This window comes from Gadus morhua, chromosome 3 (genome assembly GCF_902167405.1).
Source record: "Gadus morhua chromosome 3, gadMor3.0, whole genome shotgun sequence".
NCBI classification, from domain to species: domain Eukaryota; kingdom Metazoa; phylum Chordata; class Actinopteri; order Gadiformes; family Gadidae; genus Gadus; species Gadus morhua.
This window is the reverse complement of record NC_044050.1, coordinates 14,400,870-14,418,298: the sequence shown is the minus strand read 5'-3', so window position 1 is coordinate 14,418,298 and position 17,429 is coordinate 14,400,870. Positions and strand designations below refer to the sequence as shown.

Here is a 17,429-nt window from a genome sequence, read left to right as displayed (position 1 = left end):
CTGCGTGACGTTGGGGATGTACCAGCCCTGCGAGAACATCGACTGCAACTCGCAACGCTGCAAGATTCTGCAGGTAGGCAGCCACACACACACAGACACACACAGACACACACAGACACACGCACACTCTGTATGTGTGCATAGTGTGTATTGATCAGGCACACCACAGGGGGTGGCTTTAGAGCCAGAAGAGGACCCCCCTCTCTGGTGTGGTGGACTCTGGTCACTCCACCACCACACCCATCCTAGTGATACACCCACCCCACCTCCCCCAGATAGCAGCATGGATCTGCTGGGCTGCGGTGCCCAGTGGGTCAATACACGCAGCTCTCAGGAAATCTATCTCCCCTTACATTTCCCTGGCGGGGCCTGAAGGAGCAGAGAACTGTTGGAACTCTCCTGCGCTCTGCCGATCCATAAGCTCTCAGACTCTCTGAGAGTCTCTCATAGTCTCTGAGTCGCTGGGAGTCTCTGCGATTCCCTCAGAGTTGCTCAGAGTCTCTCAGCGTCTCTCGGGGTCCATCCGAGTCTATCAAACTATCTCCTAGAAAGCATCCATTCGCACACACACACACACACGGGCGCACGCACGCAAGCACGCACGCACACACACACACACACGGGGGCATTAGCAAACATTTGGTGCATCCATGCTGGTGCGTAACGACACACCCTCCCCCCTCGACACACAGGCAAACAAGCATACGCATTTGTGAAATAATCATATTGAAGCGGCAACGATCAAAAGCATTGCCTTCTTATAAAGCCTTCCTCCCAGCTACCCCTACTTTCTATTCCAAAGGACAAAGATTTTGGGAGGAGAATAATGGGAAATATGATAAAAATCCTAGCAGGCTTGGGAGTGAAAAACAAACCAAACTGATAGGAGAAGGGGAGGGAGAAATATTGGAGGGAAAATAATGGGGGGTAGAAATGTCAGAAAATGCATCTTTTGGCATTTGTGGGGCGTTTATTTCCAAATCCCAGAGGTGCGTGAACTTTACACGGAGATCGCCTGTTGTCATTCCATGCTGATGAAGGTTACAGTCTGCATCTCCAAACACATTCTGGACAAATTACCATAACGGGGGAGCGGGGGGCGGCTTTCTCTGTGAGCCAAAGACAAAGCCTCACAGCAGTGGCCATTTTAATTTCCACATCAGGCCGCCTACAGTGCTCCTCCTTAAAAATTCAATTCAATTCAAATCACAGGCTGTGACGAACACATCAACTCCTCATGATAGGTCGGAGCAGGGAATGCTGGGTAATCTTCCTCCCGGTCCCGTCGCACCCGTGGGAACAGCCCCAAGTGTAATGGCGACAACTCTGATTGTTTGTTTTTCTGTTGTTGGCGTTGTGTTTTCTATCGTCTTGTAATTAGCCGCTAAATTAATACCATGCTTGGAGCAGGGGGCTGATTGAAGAGGGGGGAGGGCTGGAGTTGAGTTGATGTGGAACACGTCTGATTAATGCCTAAACCAATCATTTTCAATTAAGCGACACTTTAGAGTAAACAAGTCAACAGCGGGAATGAAGAGGTTTGAAAGAAAGATTTAGAAAGAGAACAAGAGGGCAGAGGGGAATGGTTTGAGCTGTGCATGGCGTAGCTGGTCAAAACAGCCCTTGTCTGGGAAACAGGAGACCTTGGGTTCAAATCCCAGTTTGTGGCATCTCTGAGCAAATCCCATACCCTATCCCATACCAAGAGAGAGAGAGAGAGAGAGAGAGAGAGAGAGAGAGAGAGAGAGAGAGAGAGAGAGAGAGAGAGAGAGAGAGAGAGAGAGAGAGAGAGAGAGAGAGAGAGAGAGAGAGAGAGAGAGAGAGAGAGAGAGAGAGAGAGAGAGAGAGACGATGCATGGTTTCTTGGCTGTGAGGGTGGTTGTGGAGGAAGGGAGCATGCCGTGTGTGGGGGGGTATTTGCATGTGTGAGAATGTATATGCATCTTAGCATGTGTATGTTTGGAGGTGGGGGTGGGGGGGGGTAATTGCATTTTAGATTTCTTTATAAGCTTGACGTTGTTTTGACAGACCCTGCCGTCTGGGACTTCTAAGAGGGGGCGAGGACTGGGAGGGTTAGGGGAGAGGGGGTGAGGACTGGGAGGGTTAGGGGAGAGGGGGTGAGGACTGGGAGGGTTAGGGGAGAGGGAGTGAGGACTGGGAGGGTTAGGGGAGAGGGGGTGAGCACTGGGAGGGTTAGGGGAGAGGGGGTGAGCACTGGGAGGGTTAGGGGAGAGGGGGTGAGGACTGGGAGGGTTAGGGGAGAGGGGGTGAGGACTGGGAGGGTTAGGGGAGAGGGGGTGAGGACTGGGAGGGTTAGGGGAGAGGGGGTGAGGACTCAGAGGGTTAGGGGAGAGGGGGTGAGCGCTGGGGGAGAGGGGTAAGGGATTAGTAAATTGTGGGAGAGGGTAAGGGACCTTAGATAATCAACCTGTGTTGGGCTGGATGGGAGCGAAGGACTAACACTTGCCATTTATGATTTAAACATGGCAGGAAATCAAACCCGAGAACAAAAGAAAAAAATGGATTCCTTGTCAGAATATTAAGTTGTTTTGCAAATCTTAAGTCTTCGGTCTCAAGTCAAGTCTCAACTCTTTGGTCAGTAGTCCAACTCAAGTCTCAAGTCTTAGTTCACTAACCCAAGTCAAGTCTTTGGTCACAATCCTGAGTCAAATCTCAAGTCTTTGGTAACAAGCCTTAGTCAGGGTCAAGTCAAGTCTTGAGTCTCTTATGGGTGTAGAAGCGTTGCACCAATCACACTATTTCATAATTGATACCCTTTCTGACCAACACATCTTTCGATGGACCAATCCGAGTCCCAATCTAATACCAATACATTTTTTTTCTTTCATTTAAAAGCTTTTTATTATGTTTTTGCAAGGATAACATTCATCTCTTCAGACATTTCCTAAAGATTAAAGTGGAAAAAAATACATAACTATGTTCAAAAAATTGCCAGTCCAGTTTCAAATAGCTGGTCCAGCCCAGTCTCAAGTCTTTTTAGGACAAGTCTCATGACAAGCCTCAAGTCACTGTGCGTACGACTCGAGTCCAAGTCACCATCTCGAGTCCCCATCTCTGGTCGTAGCTAACTTAAAATGTTTCAGTTGCTCTATTGTGTAATGAAAACTCAAAAAAATCATACCATGGAAAATATGTTTTCACTTCCAACAACCATCCACAGGACACATTGACAAATAGAAAAACTAAATATGTTTTCTCTATATTTTGTTCTTGCAAACTGACAATGCTGTTTCAGGTTGGTGTAAACACTCAGGACTTAACCGCACGACACAGAGGCAGAAAGTAGAATCAGGAAAAGTATTTGCCTGAATAAAGCTTTGGCACACAGGGAATCAGTCTAGCGATCAGGAAATCAAATCATGTGAAACTAATCAAGGCAAAGTAGGACAATCCTATAGGCGGAAAACACAAGGGCAGGAAGTAAAGGTATCTGAAATGACAGGAGATGTGTTGTAACAAAGGTAACAGGAAGCAGTAAAATTAAACCATGAAAAAGTACCCTCAGAGGCAGGGTGAGACGTGACATTCAGTTTGTTATAATTTTTTTGTAAAGCTTTTTTGTAGACGTTTTTCTTTTTTTCAGAAAATCAATCAGTTTTGTTTTACACACATATTTTTTGTTATTTCGTTAATTTTCATTAACAAAAACAGCCTGAAGGAGCTTCTGTTTGCTTGTGGAAAGAGTTTCTCTGCAGTCTTGTCAACTCTGCTCAAGAAAGGTGTCTCTTCTAGGATGACGAGCTGGGGGATCATTGGAAGAGATGAGAGGGCTATTGACATACAAAAGAGCAGTAGAGTAAAGGAGAGATTTCATGAGGTCGGGGGATATTTTTTAAAACCGGGCTTGTCAAGTAGTTTTTTTGTCTCGCTCACTCTCTCCAATCTCATTTGTCAGTTCATTGGCACTGCTGACATTTTGCATTGCCAAGTTATCCTCATAGGAGTACAACCGCAACAGAACACAAGCACAACTTGAAACCCTATGAAATGCCCTTTCAGCAAGAACCAAATTTGGGAAAGAATATGCAGGGGTTTAAAACATTGCTTTTCACACCCCATATTTCGGTTCTTCATCTCTCCTCCCTTTTCTCTCTCTCTCTCTCTCTCTCTCTCTCTCTCTCTCTCTCTCTCTCTCTCTCTCTCTCTCTCTCTCTCTCTCTCTCTCTCTCTCTCTCTCTCTCTCTCTCTCTCTCTCTCTCTCTTCCTCTTTCTCTCTCCCTCTCTCTCAGTCCCCTCTCTCTATCCCTTTCTCTTTCTCTCTTTCTATCTCTCTTTGCCGACTTTGACCGGCTTGAGGCAGCACCACCAGCAGTTTTACTGCAAACAAACATTTGCCATGAGGTAGGATGGCTACCAGGTGTTTCCACCAAGCCCCGACTCACTGTCAGGCATGGCGCAGGTGCATACTGGATGCCTCGGTATTGGTAGATGATGTTCTATTAGCGATATGCAGAGTCATTGGTGGGATGAACAGCCAATCTGCCTCCCTCACGAACAAAACAATTGTTGTTTACCCTGTCTGAAACCACCCATGTGGATAAATTGATTGAGGAAGGACTTGTTATCATGGAGAATGTGCTGCAACCTGTAGTTGGGGAAAGTGTAGATGTTCTGGAGCAGCTTTTTCAGAAGGGCGAGTAGAAGTTGTATTCCATTGCTAGACTGAGTTAATTCCTGGATGACACAAAGTGTCAGCGTAAAATAAGCATTAAATATTTTTTCCCCGACTTATTTGTTTCTGATGTCCTCTACTACGGCTTTCAAAAATGCCACTATGACAGAACTTAGTATGCAGAAGCATTACAGCATTACGAAGCTGCAAAGTACAGTCAGAGCTAAATTAGGTAATCTGTCCCAATCGAAGATCATTTCAAATCAATGTTCTTATCTTTTTTCTCTTTTATACTGCATGTTTCAGATTGTTTTTTTGTTTTTTGTTTTTCTTTTTGTTTGTTTCGTTTGATTTAGCAAAAAAGGAAGTCATTGATTATGATTCTTTATGACATGTCTGAAAAAAGTCAAAGTCTCTCTCTCCTTTTCCCAGGCCTTCGATGCGTTCATCTACATCTTCTTTGCGCTGGAGATGGTGGTGAAGATGCTGGCACTGGGGATTCTGGGTCGTCGCTGTTACCTGGGTGACACATGGAACCGCTTGGACTTCTTCATCGTCATGGCCGGGTAAGTCTTCCTATAGCACACACTTCAGTGATTTCCCTCCTTGTTAACCTTATTCACCTAGCGGCCATCTTGGTTTTTAAATGCTTGCTAACCTGTCCCACAACGGTCTGTTGAGTTGGACGAGGAGCTAATATTACGCTATTATCATTTAGCAGCTTGGTTAATATTTTATTGGCCTAGGAACTAATATAATACTATTATCATTTAGCATCATTATTTATATACTAGTGACCTAGGAACTAATATAATACTGTTATCATTTAGCCTCATTATTAATATTGAGCTTCGCTGCTCGGACCCCCAATAATAAACTTCTTAAAAAAAATAAAAAAATCTTGTTTTAGGGTAAATGTTAACGTTGGTCAAATTATTTGGGAAAGAACAGCTTATAGAGCGGTTATAAGTTGTATTTAAATCAATGCACATCAGTATTTCTGAAGTTGCAGAAGATGGTTGGCCATTTGAAGTTTGAAATTCATGTGGTCATGCAAAGCATCTGTCTCATCGGAGATGGCAAACGCGCTGTAAAAATCTAAATTTGTCAGGTTCAATTGCACTCATGGCTCTTAAAGGGAATGGGAGATGGCACTCTCATTGGTTTATTGCACGTTACACCCAAACCACACCTACAGGTAATAAGGATAGTTCAGGGCAACCCTTTTTAGATTTGCGTCAGACGTAAGAGTAATTTAACGCCGGTATAATAGCAACATCGCCATAAAACCGCTCACAAAGCGACTTGCGTTTGGCGCTTCTCACTTGCTTTTCAGACCGTTAAAATAGAGCCCATTGTCTCATTGGCGGGCCAAATTCTTTGGGCAGGAAAGGTAGAGAAAGGGGAGGTAACTTGGCCCTTTATGACGACATATTGGGCCACATTCCAAATCAGCACGTCTGAGCTTCCATTTTTTCAAAGGAAAGCAGGATACCAAGTGCTCGTTTGACACCAAACGCAAAGATTTAGCCACTGGGGGACGATAGGCAGTTGAGGGGAACTCATATTTATGTTAGAAAACCTCATAAAGTGAGATTTTATGCCATGGGACCTGTAAGAGTTTACAAAGCTTTATTAGCACACTGTTAATAGTTTGTAATATCATCACTTACGCTTGATAGATGATCTCTTAAACCATTATCTTATTATTGTAATAATTATGCAAAACTGATTATGAATGATTTACTAATGAGAGTTCATTAAGGAGCAATGCTTTATGCGTGTTGATTTCACTACTTCCTGCTTCTTTATTAATGCTTCAAAGTTGCAGTCATTATAAAGTGCTTCCCAGTTCGATTTTTATCATCTTTAGAAAGATTTTCCGAACTTCGGAAATAACAGATCTAATTAATTAACTTAATTTAATGAAGGAGTAATCAATTTCAACACATTTTCAAAAGAAGATGTCGGCACTACATTAAAACAAAAAACGAGCCCAGTGTGACTAAGTGTTTCTCGTACCCCCTGCAGCCCTTCAAAGCACCCCCATTTGAGAAACAGGCCCCTAGGGTAGGCGTGCCCCTAGGGTAGGCGTGCCCCTGGGTGAGAATCACTGTCTCAGAGAGTTGGAGGGCATCTCAATGAGCGATGTGTGATATAGCAGACAGCAATGCCAAACTGAATCACTGCAAAACCATAATATGAATAGAACAATGATTTTTGTGATTTCATTTTAGTTCCTGGCTCTATTTGACCTGTGATAACCGTTACGCTGCTGTTCAGAAGAAGATCTATTTTGGTTGCGATTCTGGGCGTAATTTGGGAATAATTTTCAATTCTCGGTAGCACTCTAGCTTGCTTATTGTGTGCATAAATAGGATTTTGGGCTTATACATGTGCATACACAGGTGGGTTTCATGTGCACACACACGCACAAACACACACACACACACACACACACACACACACACACACACACACACACACACACACACACACACACACACACACACACACACACACACACACAGGGGCTTCCCCCTCATTCCTAATCATCCATGATTGCAGAAGCCATCAGGAGTTCATTACAGCTTTCTTTTAGCTTTCATCCCCAATTTACCGCCTTGCAGCATCACATCCCAGAATGCCATGTGACGGCCTGACAGCATCCCCAGATCCTCTAGGCCCTAATCACCAAGGCCTTTTCTGTGTCTCCATGCACATCAAACACTGCTCCTGTGTCACTCCCCATGCACATCAAACACTGCTCCTGTGTCACTCCCCATGCACATCAAACACTGCTCCTGTGTCACTCCCCGTGCACATCACACACTGCTCCTGTGTCACTCCCCTGTGTCCCCATCACACACTGCTCCTGTGTCACTCCCCTGTGTCCCCATCACACACTGCTCCTGTGTCACTCCCCGTGCACATCACACACTGCTCCTGTGTCACTCCCCTGTGTCCCCATCACACACTGCTCCTGTGTCACTCCCCTGTGTCCCCATCACACACTGCTCCTGTGACACTCCCCGTGCACATCACACACTGCTCCTGTGACACTCCCCGTGCACATCACACACTGCTCCTGTGTCACTCATCATGCACATCACAAATGGCTCTCAGCCAGTACACACACATTAGCTATCTGGCTCCGCTGCAAGTATTCCATTGTTAAATTAATTAGTAATAATTCCACGACAATACTACATTTGTAATAATGCATAAGCTAGTAATCACTTCTTGTAGTGTAGCGTTTGTTTATATATTTTTTGTGTGCGCATATGTTTTGATCTACTGTTGTGCAATTCGTAGCTGGCGATTTGAACACACGTATAAGCGCCTGAGGCTGGAGTTCAATCTTTTCAGACACACCTAGCACCACAGAAGACACTTGCTGAATATCTATTTGTATTTGTTCCTTTGTTCTGCCCGCGTTCTTTCCCGCAGTTCCCGTATGAAATAACGATAGTCTGGAATAGAAATGAATATTGTGCATGTGTACAATGAGAGAGGAGACAGAACCCCGGCATGATCTGGTCCTCATCATGTCGCAGATGTCCCCACTTCACCCTGAAAACAGGGACACACTCACAGTCTATACCGGTACCCAATGCTGGGGACCTCGGTTCAGCTGAAACAAATCAACCACCGTCGGCAGCCAGAGGGCAGCGAGCCAGGCCCCACGGCCGCAGAGGATGTAAAATGAACCAAGGTTGAGGCACAAGACGTTGGGGTGAGGGGTGGGAGCTGCGTAGCCCCAAACTGCAATGAGGCCCTTGGTGTGCTTCACCTTACCTCACCTTACCTCCAGGTTTGGTATAGGTGTGGTGTTGGTGAACTTCGACTTTATCTCCACTCTCCTGCGGACAGCGACTCTCTGGTACCTCACGGTCAGTACAGCTTCCAAACACATGTCGTTAAGGAGCAGGTAGGGTTTAGGGATCTTGCTCAGGGATAGGCTGCGGATATTAGGGTTCAAACCCAGACCGTTCCACCACGCTGGACTATCCAGTAAGATTTGTTGGATTTCTGAAAGCGTTCTGTTCATGCTCGTAAATGTAACAACATCCTGTTGGAATTTAATTTACTGTGAATTCGATAGACTATCGTGTCGCTATTTCCTTGGACTGCAATTTTCAGCGAAGGAAAAGGTAGTCTAGTGATGCTGAATTCATTTTTTCCAAGATTCTGAAGTACTGTTGACCGTTATTAGGTGAAGGGGGTCTGTGGAGATGTCTTCCCTGCGCCCTGAACGTTGGACATCTTAGACTATATTTAATCGTGTTGCTGGAAAACACAGTGTGTGGTATATAAAAACACAGAGAGTCGGTGGATCACACAAATAGAATATTGACTAGAGTCGACGGCTCCCTCACTTTACCCTGTTTGTGTCATACGGTGTAATTGTGAAAGGGAACTGTAGATCAGGGCTTTTTCGCCGCTCCTGGGAAGTTTGGGCATGAGAATCTGATATGGTTGGGATTCAGATTTAATAAATGAAACCAATTAAATAATTAAAGTACATTCTTCCTATTTCTCTGTCGCTAGTGATAGCCAGGGGCTAGGTGGTTAGCACTGCTGCCTCCATGTGAGATGGATGTGGGTTCAAACCCTGCAGGGGCCTGTCTCTTTGGAGTAAGGATGTTCTCTGCATGTTCATGTAGGTTTCTTTCTACTACTAAAGCTATTCCAGGTTGTGTACTTTGTATTTTAAAGTACTTTGCATGTTAAGCTGAACTTCTGCGTCTGCCTCGGATATCCTCCCTGTTGGTTTCTATGTCACCGGGGTAGCCAAACTTGGCCGCCGCCGTAGCATCTCCAACCATTTAACTACACGTTGGCATGTAAAACCATGAAGGCAAGCACTGGTACAGAGGATTAAACCGGTCTTGGTGAGAAAACCAATATCACAGTCTATCCTGGCTTCACTATAAAACCTTTTACTTAATTAAAAAGTCAATATCACTTTGTTGTACCGATTCTGCCCAAGACCCTATTAAGTAAATGGACCTGCCACAAATGGGGGTACTGTTTTGATGTAAAGCTACGTCTTTTTTTTTTGTGCTCCTTTTGTGCGGTGGCAAATTAATTTCGCCCCGCGAGATCAATAAAGTTTAGCTGTCTTTCTATCTATTTCTCAATGTAATTGTGTGAGTGAAGAACACAAATCCTGCACGTTTTTTATCCTTCTTTTATAAACATCAAAACCATTGCAGTCAATCGTATTTGCTGTTGAATGGGTCTTCTTTTGACATGAACACAATCTTTCAGAAGTGCCCGAAAAAAAAAAAAAAAGAAAAATCTATCACCCACAAATTTCCCTGCAGACAAAAGGACACTGCTGGGAAAAAGAACCGAACCAGCCACTCTGATTAATCAATGATATAACAAAAAAATAAGATTCCTTGTGAATAGTACATGAAGAGACACTGCTGGGATTCTTCTACGTATCATGGATAGGTCAGCATCCCGCTCACGCATCTTATCCCCTTCATTAGTGTGTGTGTGTGTGTGTGTGTGTGTGTGTGTGTGTGTGTGTGTGTGTGTGTGTGTGTGTGTGTGTGTGTGTGTGTGTGTGTGTGTGTGTGTGTGTGTGTGTGTGTGTGGTTGGGAGGGTAGGTGTCGGATGGTTGGGGAGGGAGGGTTTATGTGTGTGTGTGTTTGTGCATAGGTGGGTGGGTGTGTGTGTGGGCTGTTTGAAGTCTTCCTGCTGAAGCCACAGGGGGGGTTTCATGTAACTGGACAGCAGGACATGGGAGACATCCGGCCCCCTGGGAACATCAATTAAACAGGAACCCTGTCGCAGCAGCGGCTGCAGCAGCAGGTTTCCACATGCGCGGCATCTGCATGCACCGGCGTCTTTATCCGTCACATGGTTGTACCCTGGTGCTTCACGGTCATTTGCAACTGCTTGAACATGCAAGCGTACGTGTGGTGAAACTCTGCATGATTTTATCTCACTATGTTTTTTGAACACGTGTGTGTGTGTGTGTGTGTGTGTGTGTGTGTGTGTGTGTGTGTGTGTGTGTGTGTGAAAAATACTGCAGTCCAGCAGACATTAAAGACATAGGTCATATATTTCTATCTATATCTATCTATTTATACATAGATAGATAGATATACTTGTGTTATTGCCTAAATGGCTTGTTTGTTTAATTGAAAGCGCTAATACATACACCTAAATAAATATATATACATATATATACATATATATATATGAAATATATATATATGTATATATATAAGAATTTAGAGAGAACTCTGCTTTAGATCCTCACACATTGCCTCACACACTCCCACCCTCAGCGCGTTACAGCGCTCCCGCACCGGGCTGCGTGGGGGCGGTCCGGGGTGCTCCCGCACCGGGCTGCGTGGGGGCGGTCCGGGGCGCCGCCACCTCCTGATGTTTACGGCGCGGTCGGACTGCGTGTGGGCAGGACATACGCCTGGCCTGCTCCTCCTGCCCCCTCTGACGTCCTGCACGCCTCGCCAAGTCAAGGAGAGGAGGGAGGGAGGAGAAAGAGCCGGTGGACACCGTTCATTTTGAACTGTGTTGGCATGGCAATACTCCTGCATGAACAAAATCTGTTTGATACTTTTTGCCGTAACCCAAAGCTGCGTGCGAAAGGCTGCCAGGCATGTGTGTGGGTCTCGTGGGTGCCCCCACGTCCCCTGTGTGTTAAAGGACGATCCGTCTCTGCAGGCAGCTGGTGGTCGATCGCAGCTGTTGTGTCTCAATCTTCATCTGCATTTCAAATGTACTCATTACAGATGAAGCCCCATTGGCCTGGTGCTACTGTACAGCTTTCCTTTATGTGTGTATATATATTTGTGTAGTATGTATATACTAGGGGGCAGAGAAAGAGAGAGAGCTATTCCATGCATGGGCTCTCAGCTGTGAAGATGGTCAAGGAGATTGAGTAGGATGTGTGTGTGTGTGTGTGTGTGTGTGTGTGTGTGTGTGTGTGTGTGTGTGTGTGTGTGTGTGTGTGTGTGTGTGTGTGTGTGTGTGTGTGTGTGTGTGTGTGTGTGTGTGTAGAGGGTTAATTGCATTTTCTGTGCATATCATGTTTGTTTCTCTCGGGGTGAGCCTTATCATTAGTATATGTGTGTGTGTGTATGTGTGTCTTCAACCTTGCAGAGCTCGCTCTGAGACAAAAGATATATTCCACTCATTAATCTTCTCTTAATAATTCATACCCTGTACTCCAAAATGACTTTGGCCAGAATGGATGGTATTAAATAAGTGTCCTGGTGCTACTCGTTAGCTAACTGGTTTATCCGGCTCTATTAGGGTCTTATGCTTCGGTACTAGGCTGTTATAGAGCTTTGTGGATCCTTATCACAATTAACAGAGTTGGCTCCGGGGCTGACATTTAAGCCGCCTATGAGCCCAGGTGGGCAACGTACCTGTGCTCACCACAATATATATTGTCTCCATGGTGAGCATCTAAATCCTGCTGCTCAAGGTAACTGAATGTAAACAGCTCGTTGTGCTGATCAGGTGTCTGGACGCATATCATTTTGCGTGTGTTCTATGCATCCCTGCTCTATGCCTTTGTATTCCTAACTTTATTCAGCTGATAGTAAATCGCACAGCCCTTGGGCTCTCCAAAGCGTTTAGATCCATTGAGGGAAGAGACATAAATAACCATGGGAGACATTTTGGGTTTTATTTGACAGCAGGATAAAGCTGTATCCCCCCTGCTGAGATGGAAGCTATGTTGCAGTCTACCTCTCTCTATCATCTTCCTGCCTCTCTCTCTCTCCCTTCCTCCCTCCCTCCCTCCCTCCCTCCCTCCATCCTTGTCTCTTTCTGTCTTGCTCCATCTCTATGTCTCTCTCTCTTACTGTTTTCCTCTTGCTCACTCTGTCTGCCTTTCTCTCTCTCACTCTCACACTCTCACTCTCTCTCTGGCACTCTCTCTTTCTCTCTCTCTCTCTCTCTCTTTCTCTCTCTCTCTCTCTCTCTCTCTCTCTCTCTCTCTCTCTCTCTCTCTCTCTCTCTCTCTCTCTCTCTCTCTCTCTCTCTCTCTCTCTCTCTCTCTCTCTCTCTCTCTCTCTCTCTCTCTATCTCCCTGGTTTCCGAGGCCAATCCCACAAACATTTGTCACGTTCAATCCACCAACAAAGAAGCTTGGGAGAAAGGTTGAGAGACAGAAGGTGCCCTCGAGAGAGAGAGAGAGAGAGCAAAAAGAGAGAGGGAGAGAGCAAGAGTGAGAGAGAAATTGACATGGCAAAGAAAACAAAGTCAACGATTGAAAGATATGCAGTAAGAAAACAGCAGGAATAGCTGTGCAGGAAAGGAAGAAGCAGAGAGGGAGAGCGAGAGAAAAATTCTCCCTTGAAATATTCATGACAGGGTTTGGTAAAGGGTCTCTGTCTGACTATTATTAGTTGAACTTTCTGTGCGGAGACGCAATTTTCGGTTGCGACTGCTGTGCGTTTGTGTGAGTGCCTCTGCTGTTAAGGTTTTCGTCTGTGTGTGCTGTGCTAAGTGTGTTTCTCAGAGCTATGTAAATGCGTCATAGTTCACGTTAAAACAATCGCCTGACAGCCCAGAGTCTCACAATGTGCCTGCACGTGAGCGTCCAGACGTGTGTGTGTGTGTGTGTGTGGGGGGGACGGACGAACGTGTTCCGTTGTTGTTGTCCTAAATGACTTCCCGTAGGAACGAGAGCTGTTTCTGTATCAGACCTTCTCATGTTCAGCATTTATCCCGTTATCTCTTTCTGGCGAGCGCGCACACACACACACACACACACGCACGCACACACACACACACACACACACACACACACACACACACACACACACACACACACACACACACACACACACACACACACACACACACACACACACACACACACACATAAGCTCTTGAACACCCCATCACTTCCGATACTACTCACTGTTCCCTCTATTTCCATCTGCTTCCTACGACCCTAATGACCCTATCAGGGTGATATCATCTGTTTGGCCAGTATCCCGCTTCCTCTCTCCTGAAGCACACCTGGAAACCAACCTGACATGTTAGATCACACGTGTCAACGTTCCGCATTGGCAGGAGACCAACGGTTGGTGTTGACTCCCTGTTTCCCTGGGTCAGAGTTTATACCAGTCCTGTTTGTTGTGATCTTGTCCCTTCAAATGACATCATGTCACAGTGTTGAGGAGTTGGTTCCTGTAGTGCAGATGAGAGGGAGGGACGGAGGAAGAAGGAAGGCTGAGTGAGTGATTGATAGTGAGAGAGACAGACAGACAGACGGTTCACTTGGTCTGAGGTAGGTGGTTGAGTACGTCTTGTAGGCAGGTTGGTGATGCTTTAGCGGCACGGTAGAGTGGGTACTGTCGTTTCCGCTCCCCTAAAGTCCAACACACAGGGTTTTAGAAGGAGCGGCCGAGCTCACGACCTTCTCAAGATCATAACTTTCCACAAACTTTGACTGCATGTATTTTGGAGGAAAAGTACTGAGACTCATATCGAATCAACCGTGCACTATTTCAAATTGGTTCCTCCCTGTAAAAAAACAACAAAGAGAAAATAACAGCAAATTCATTGAAAGAGAACAATGCTAAACGATTCCCTACTAGTTAATCGTTTGTTTGTCAGTGTCCCTATAAATAAGTCAGTATCTGCAAATCAGTCAACGTATCTTTAACCTTTCCCTACCGACCATATTTCCTGTAAATTGGTATACGTGTACCTTGGAATGCCTGTTTGGACTGGAAAAGCTTAATCTCTACAGTAAGGCTATTCCACAACTGGAATCCAGTGTAAAATAATATGGTAGGGGCCAGTCCAGTAGCTCTCAGTAGTATATAATGTATTATCCTATATATATATAATATATAATATATTTTCCTGCCTATAACTCCAATGCAACCCTAGGAAGAGATAGATATGAAGAAGTGTATATATAATATTTTTTTTTGTATCATTTTACATAATTTGCCTGTTCATGTTTACCATGTGCACAATCAACATACTAGGCTGCGGTGTCTTGGTGGTGTACCAAGACACTGCAGCCTGGTATGGTGATTGTGTTGGACCACTCTCAAGGGGTTTGTTTTCGTCCGTGTGGGACACTGTGGTTTTGTGTCCAGCCGCACGCTTGGCTTGCTGAAGGAAGAACAGAGAACAGAACAGAGAATAAGTTAGCGGTGGACTACTGTGACCTCATGGTGGCTGAGCACTCACCAGAACCTTGTCTTCAAGGTTCCTTGTTCCTCGTCTTTGCCGTGACAGCTCTGCCTGGATCCTCCGTTATTCCGTTAGCTCAGCAAGTCTATAAAAAAGATAACCCGCTGTTGTTTGAAACTTTCTCATGACGATCTTCTTCTCGCAATCATACATCCCAATATATTGTCGTGACCCGTGGTCATATCTTTGAGTTTTCTGTGTTCATTTCCCTTCGATCTGTTTCATTTGTATTTGTGTGCCACGGTTTTAGATGGCAGGTCAGTTTAAGGATCAGCAATGGACTGCTCTCCATCACAGCAATGTCTGGGTCTTGCTGTGAAGTCTTGTCAGATTCATTTATTTTCCATTTCCGTTCCATTACCTTTTTGTGCACTTCATGATGAATTCGAGACTCAGGTGAAAGTGGACAATTTCATGTTGCAGCATGTTCCGTTCAGCTGGCCGTGACAAGATGTGTTTAATTGAAGTACTACATATTTGTTTGTTTTTTAATTATATTTTTTATTATAATTGATGAAGAGTATATCACAAGTGGTTGTCTGTGTCGTGCATTACCATTTGTGTTCCAAATAAACGTTAAAGTTGAACCTGAATAAATAACAACAAAAAACGAAGTCTTTGTTTAACAGGTTAAAACATTTCATTTGAATTGTCTGGATTTGTTCCTCACACAAGGAACCATCTGGTGTCAGTGTGTTTAGCCTTTAAACTTGCTGCAGGTAAGATTCAAGAGTTGGAAAAAAAGAGAGAGAGATTTTTAAACCAAACAACCAACTAAATATTTACTACACATATCCACACACCTGTGGATATTTGGCAAGATGTATTACCTAAACCAGAGAAAGGAAAGAGATGCCCTAATGGATCAGAAATGAGCAGTGAGCGATCAAACATCTGTGATGTCCCTTACAGAGGCAGGTGCAGTCCTCTCCAAACAGTTATTCTCAGAGTGCATTTCAATCATATCTATCGCATGGTTCGCTATTTCAAACCAATTACCCTCAAATAATAGCTGTTCAATCTTATCCACACTACCTTTGGTGAATAAATGAATGAAGGATGAATTAAATTCTCAGGGAGCCTTCCTGCCTCTTCCACTTTCACTCTCATTTTTTTTATCTTGTCTTCTGCAATCTCTCTTTCTTGGCATCTTTGTCTTCGCAATTTATGTCTGAGTGTATTTATGATCTCCTACACACTGCTGGCCTGATCCTTCCTCCACTTCATCTCCTCTCTTCTCTTCCTCCTCTCCCTTTCTCCCCCCCCCCCCCCCCCATCTGTCACATCTGGTGGCTCTTAGCATCTCCTTGTGTGCTATAGATCCTTTCATGGAAGATAAGCTCTGTCTTACCGGGAGATACTCCCTCTATTCTTCTTCACTTTTATTTCACCTCTGCACTATTTGGGGGAATAGTTCTGTAACGCCGTCTGGTGGTTTTTAATTACAAAACATCTCTGTAGGAGTGCATATATTGCCATGAGCACAAAAACTGCCCTTCCATGCTCCAAATAGATGTATAGAATGTATTTATCATATATATTTATATAACTTTTCCTGTTGATAACTCCAATGCAACCCTAGGAAGAGGCGAATATAAAGAAGTTTTTTTTTTTGTATCATTATAAATAATTTGCCTGTTCACGTTAACATTAATTGCCCTCTGGATGCCCCTGGTCTCATGTTTATAAGATGAAGATGAGAGGATGCAGTAAATCAAGTTCAGCAGTTCAGCTTCATTAGCTGTTAGCGTTGTGCTGATCCTATCTCTTTCTATCTGTGTCTTCGTTTCCTATCTGCTCTCGGCTAGTTTTTTGGCTAGCGCAGCAGCTAGGAACGCAGCGGAACATACCTGATACTATTCTTCGATGACCGTAGAACAATGCTCATTTGTTCGGACTCTGTGTGCGTGTGTGTGTGTGTGTGTGTGTGTGTGTGTGTGTGTGTGTGTGTGTGTGTGTGTGTGTGTGTGTGTGTGTGTGTGTGTGCATGTGTGTGTGTGTGTGTGTGTGTGTTTACAGTATCGTGGAGTACTCCCTGGACCTGCAGAACGTTAACTTCTCCGCCATCAGGACAGTGCGGGTACTGCGGCCGCTCAAAGCCATCAACAGAGTGCCAAGTAAGACCCTGCTGACATCATCATAGTGGGACTTTTTCAACCAGCGTCCATTTTGGTTCAATTAGCTGGCTAGGTGGGGCCAAGATGGACGGCGGTTGAATACGTCCCATAACACAGCTGCGCTAGGAACGCATTGTTTCAGGATTCATATTCCTTCAGAAATATAACCTAAGTATGAGTAATGAGAAAATGAAAAAATGGGGGAGTCTTGAAATGACACAAATTATGTTTCATATTTTTTGCTTGTGGCGTGGAAAGGATCGAGAATTCGTTCCACAACGGGTCGTTATTAATCGCTGCCTGTATTTCCATTTTTCCTGGGGGCATGATTATTATTCCATGTGATCTCTTCCACTCCGACACCTTTGCCATCCTCTCTTGCAATGACATCCAGCCATGTCATGTCTTTAGATGAAGAGGAGAACCCTCTTCATCTAAAGACATGTGTCATCTCTGTGATGTCGTTTCC

At 44.7% G+C, this 17,429-nt stretch overlaps 1 protein-coding gene across 1 annotated transcript in view; it reads left to right on the top strand.

Moving 5' to 3' along the window:
- Nucleotides 1-17,429, top strand: part of cacna1ib (calcium voltage-gated channel subunit alpha1 Ib) — a 143,954-nt gene that overhangs the window by 49,250 nt on the left and 77,275 nt on the right. The window contains exons 3-5 of the mRNA XM_030351833.1: nt 1-73; nt 5,066-5,199; nt 16,863-16,960. The exon at nt 1-73 is cut by the window's left edge and continues 39 nt beyond it. Of these exons, the coding sequence (XP_030207693.1) occupies nt 1-73; nt 5,066-5,199; nt 16,863-16,960 (305 nt within the window). The remainder of the gene's footprint in view (nt 74-5,065; nt 5,200-16,862; nt 16,961-17,429) is intronic.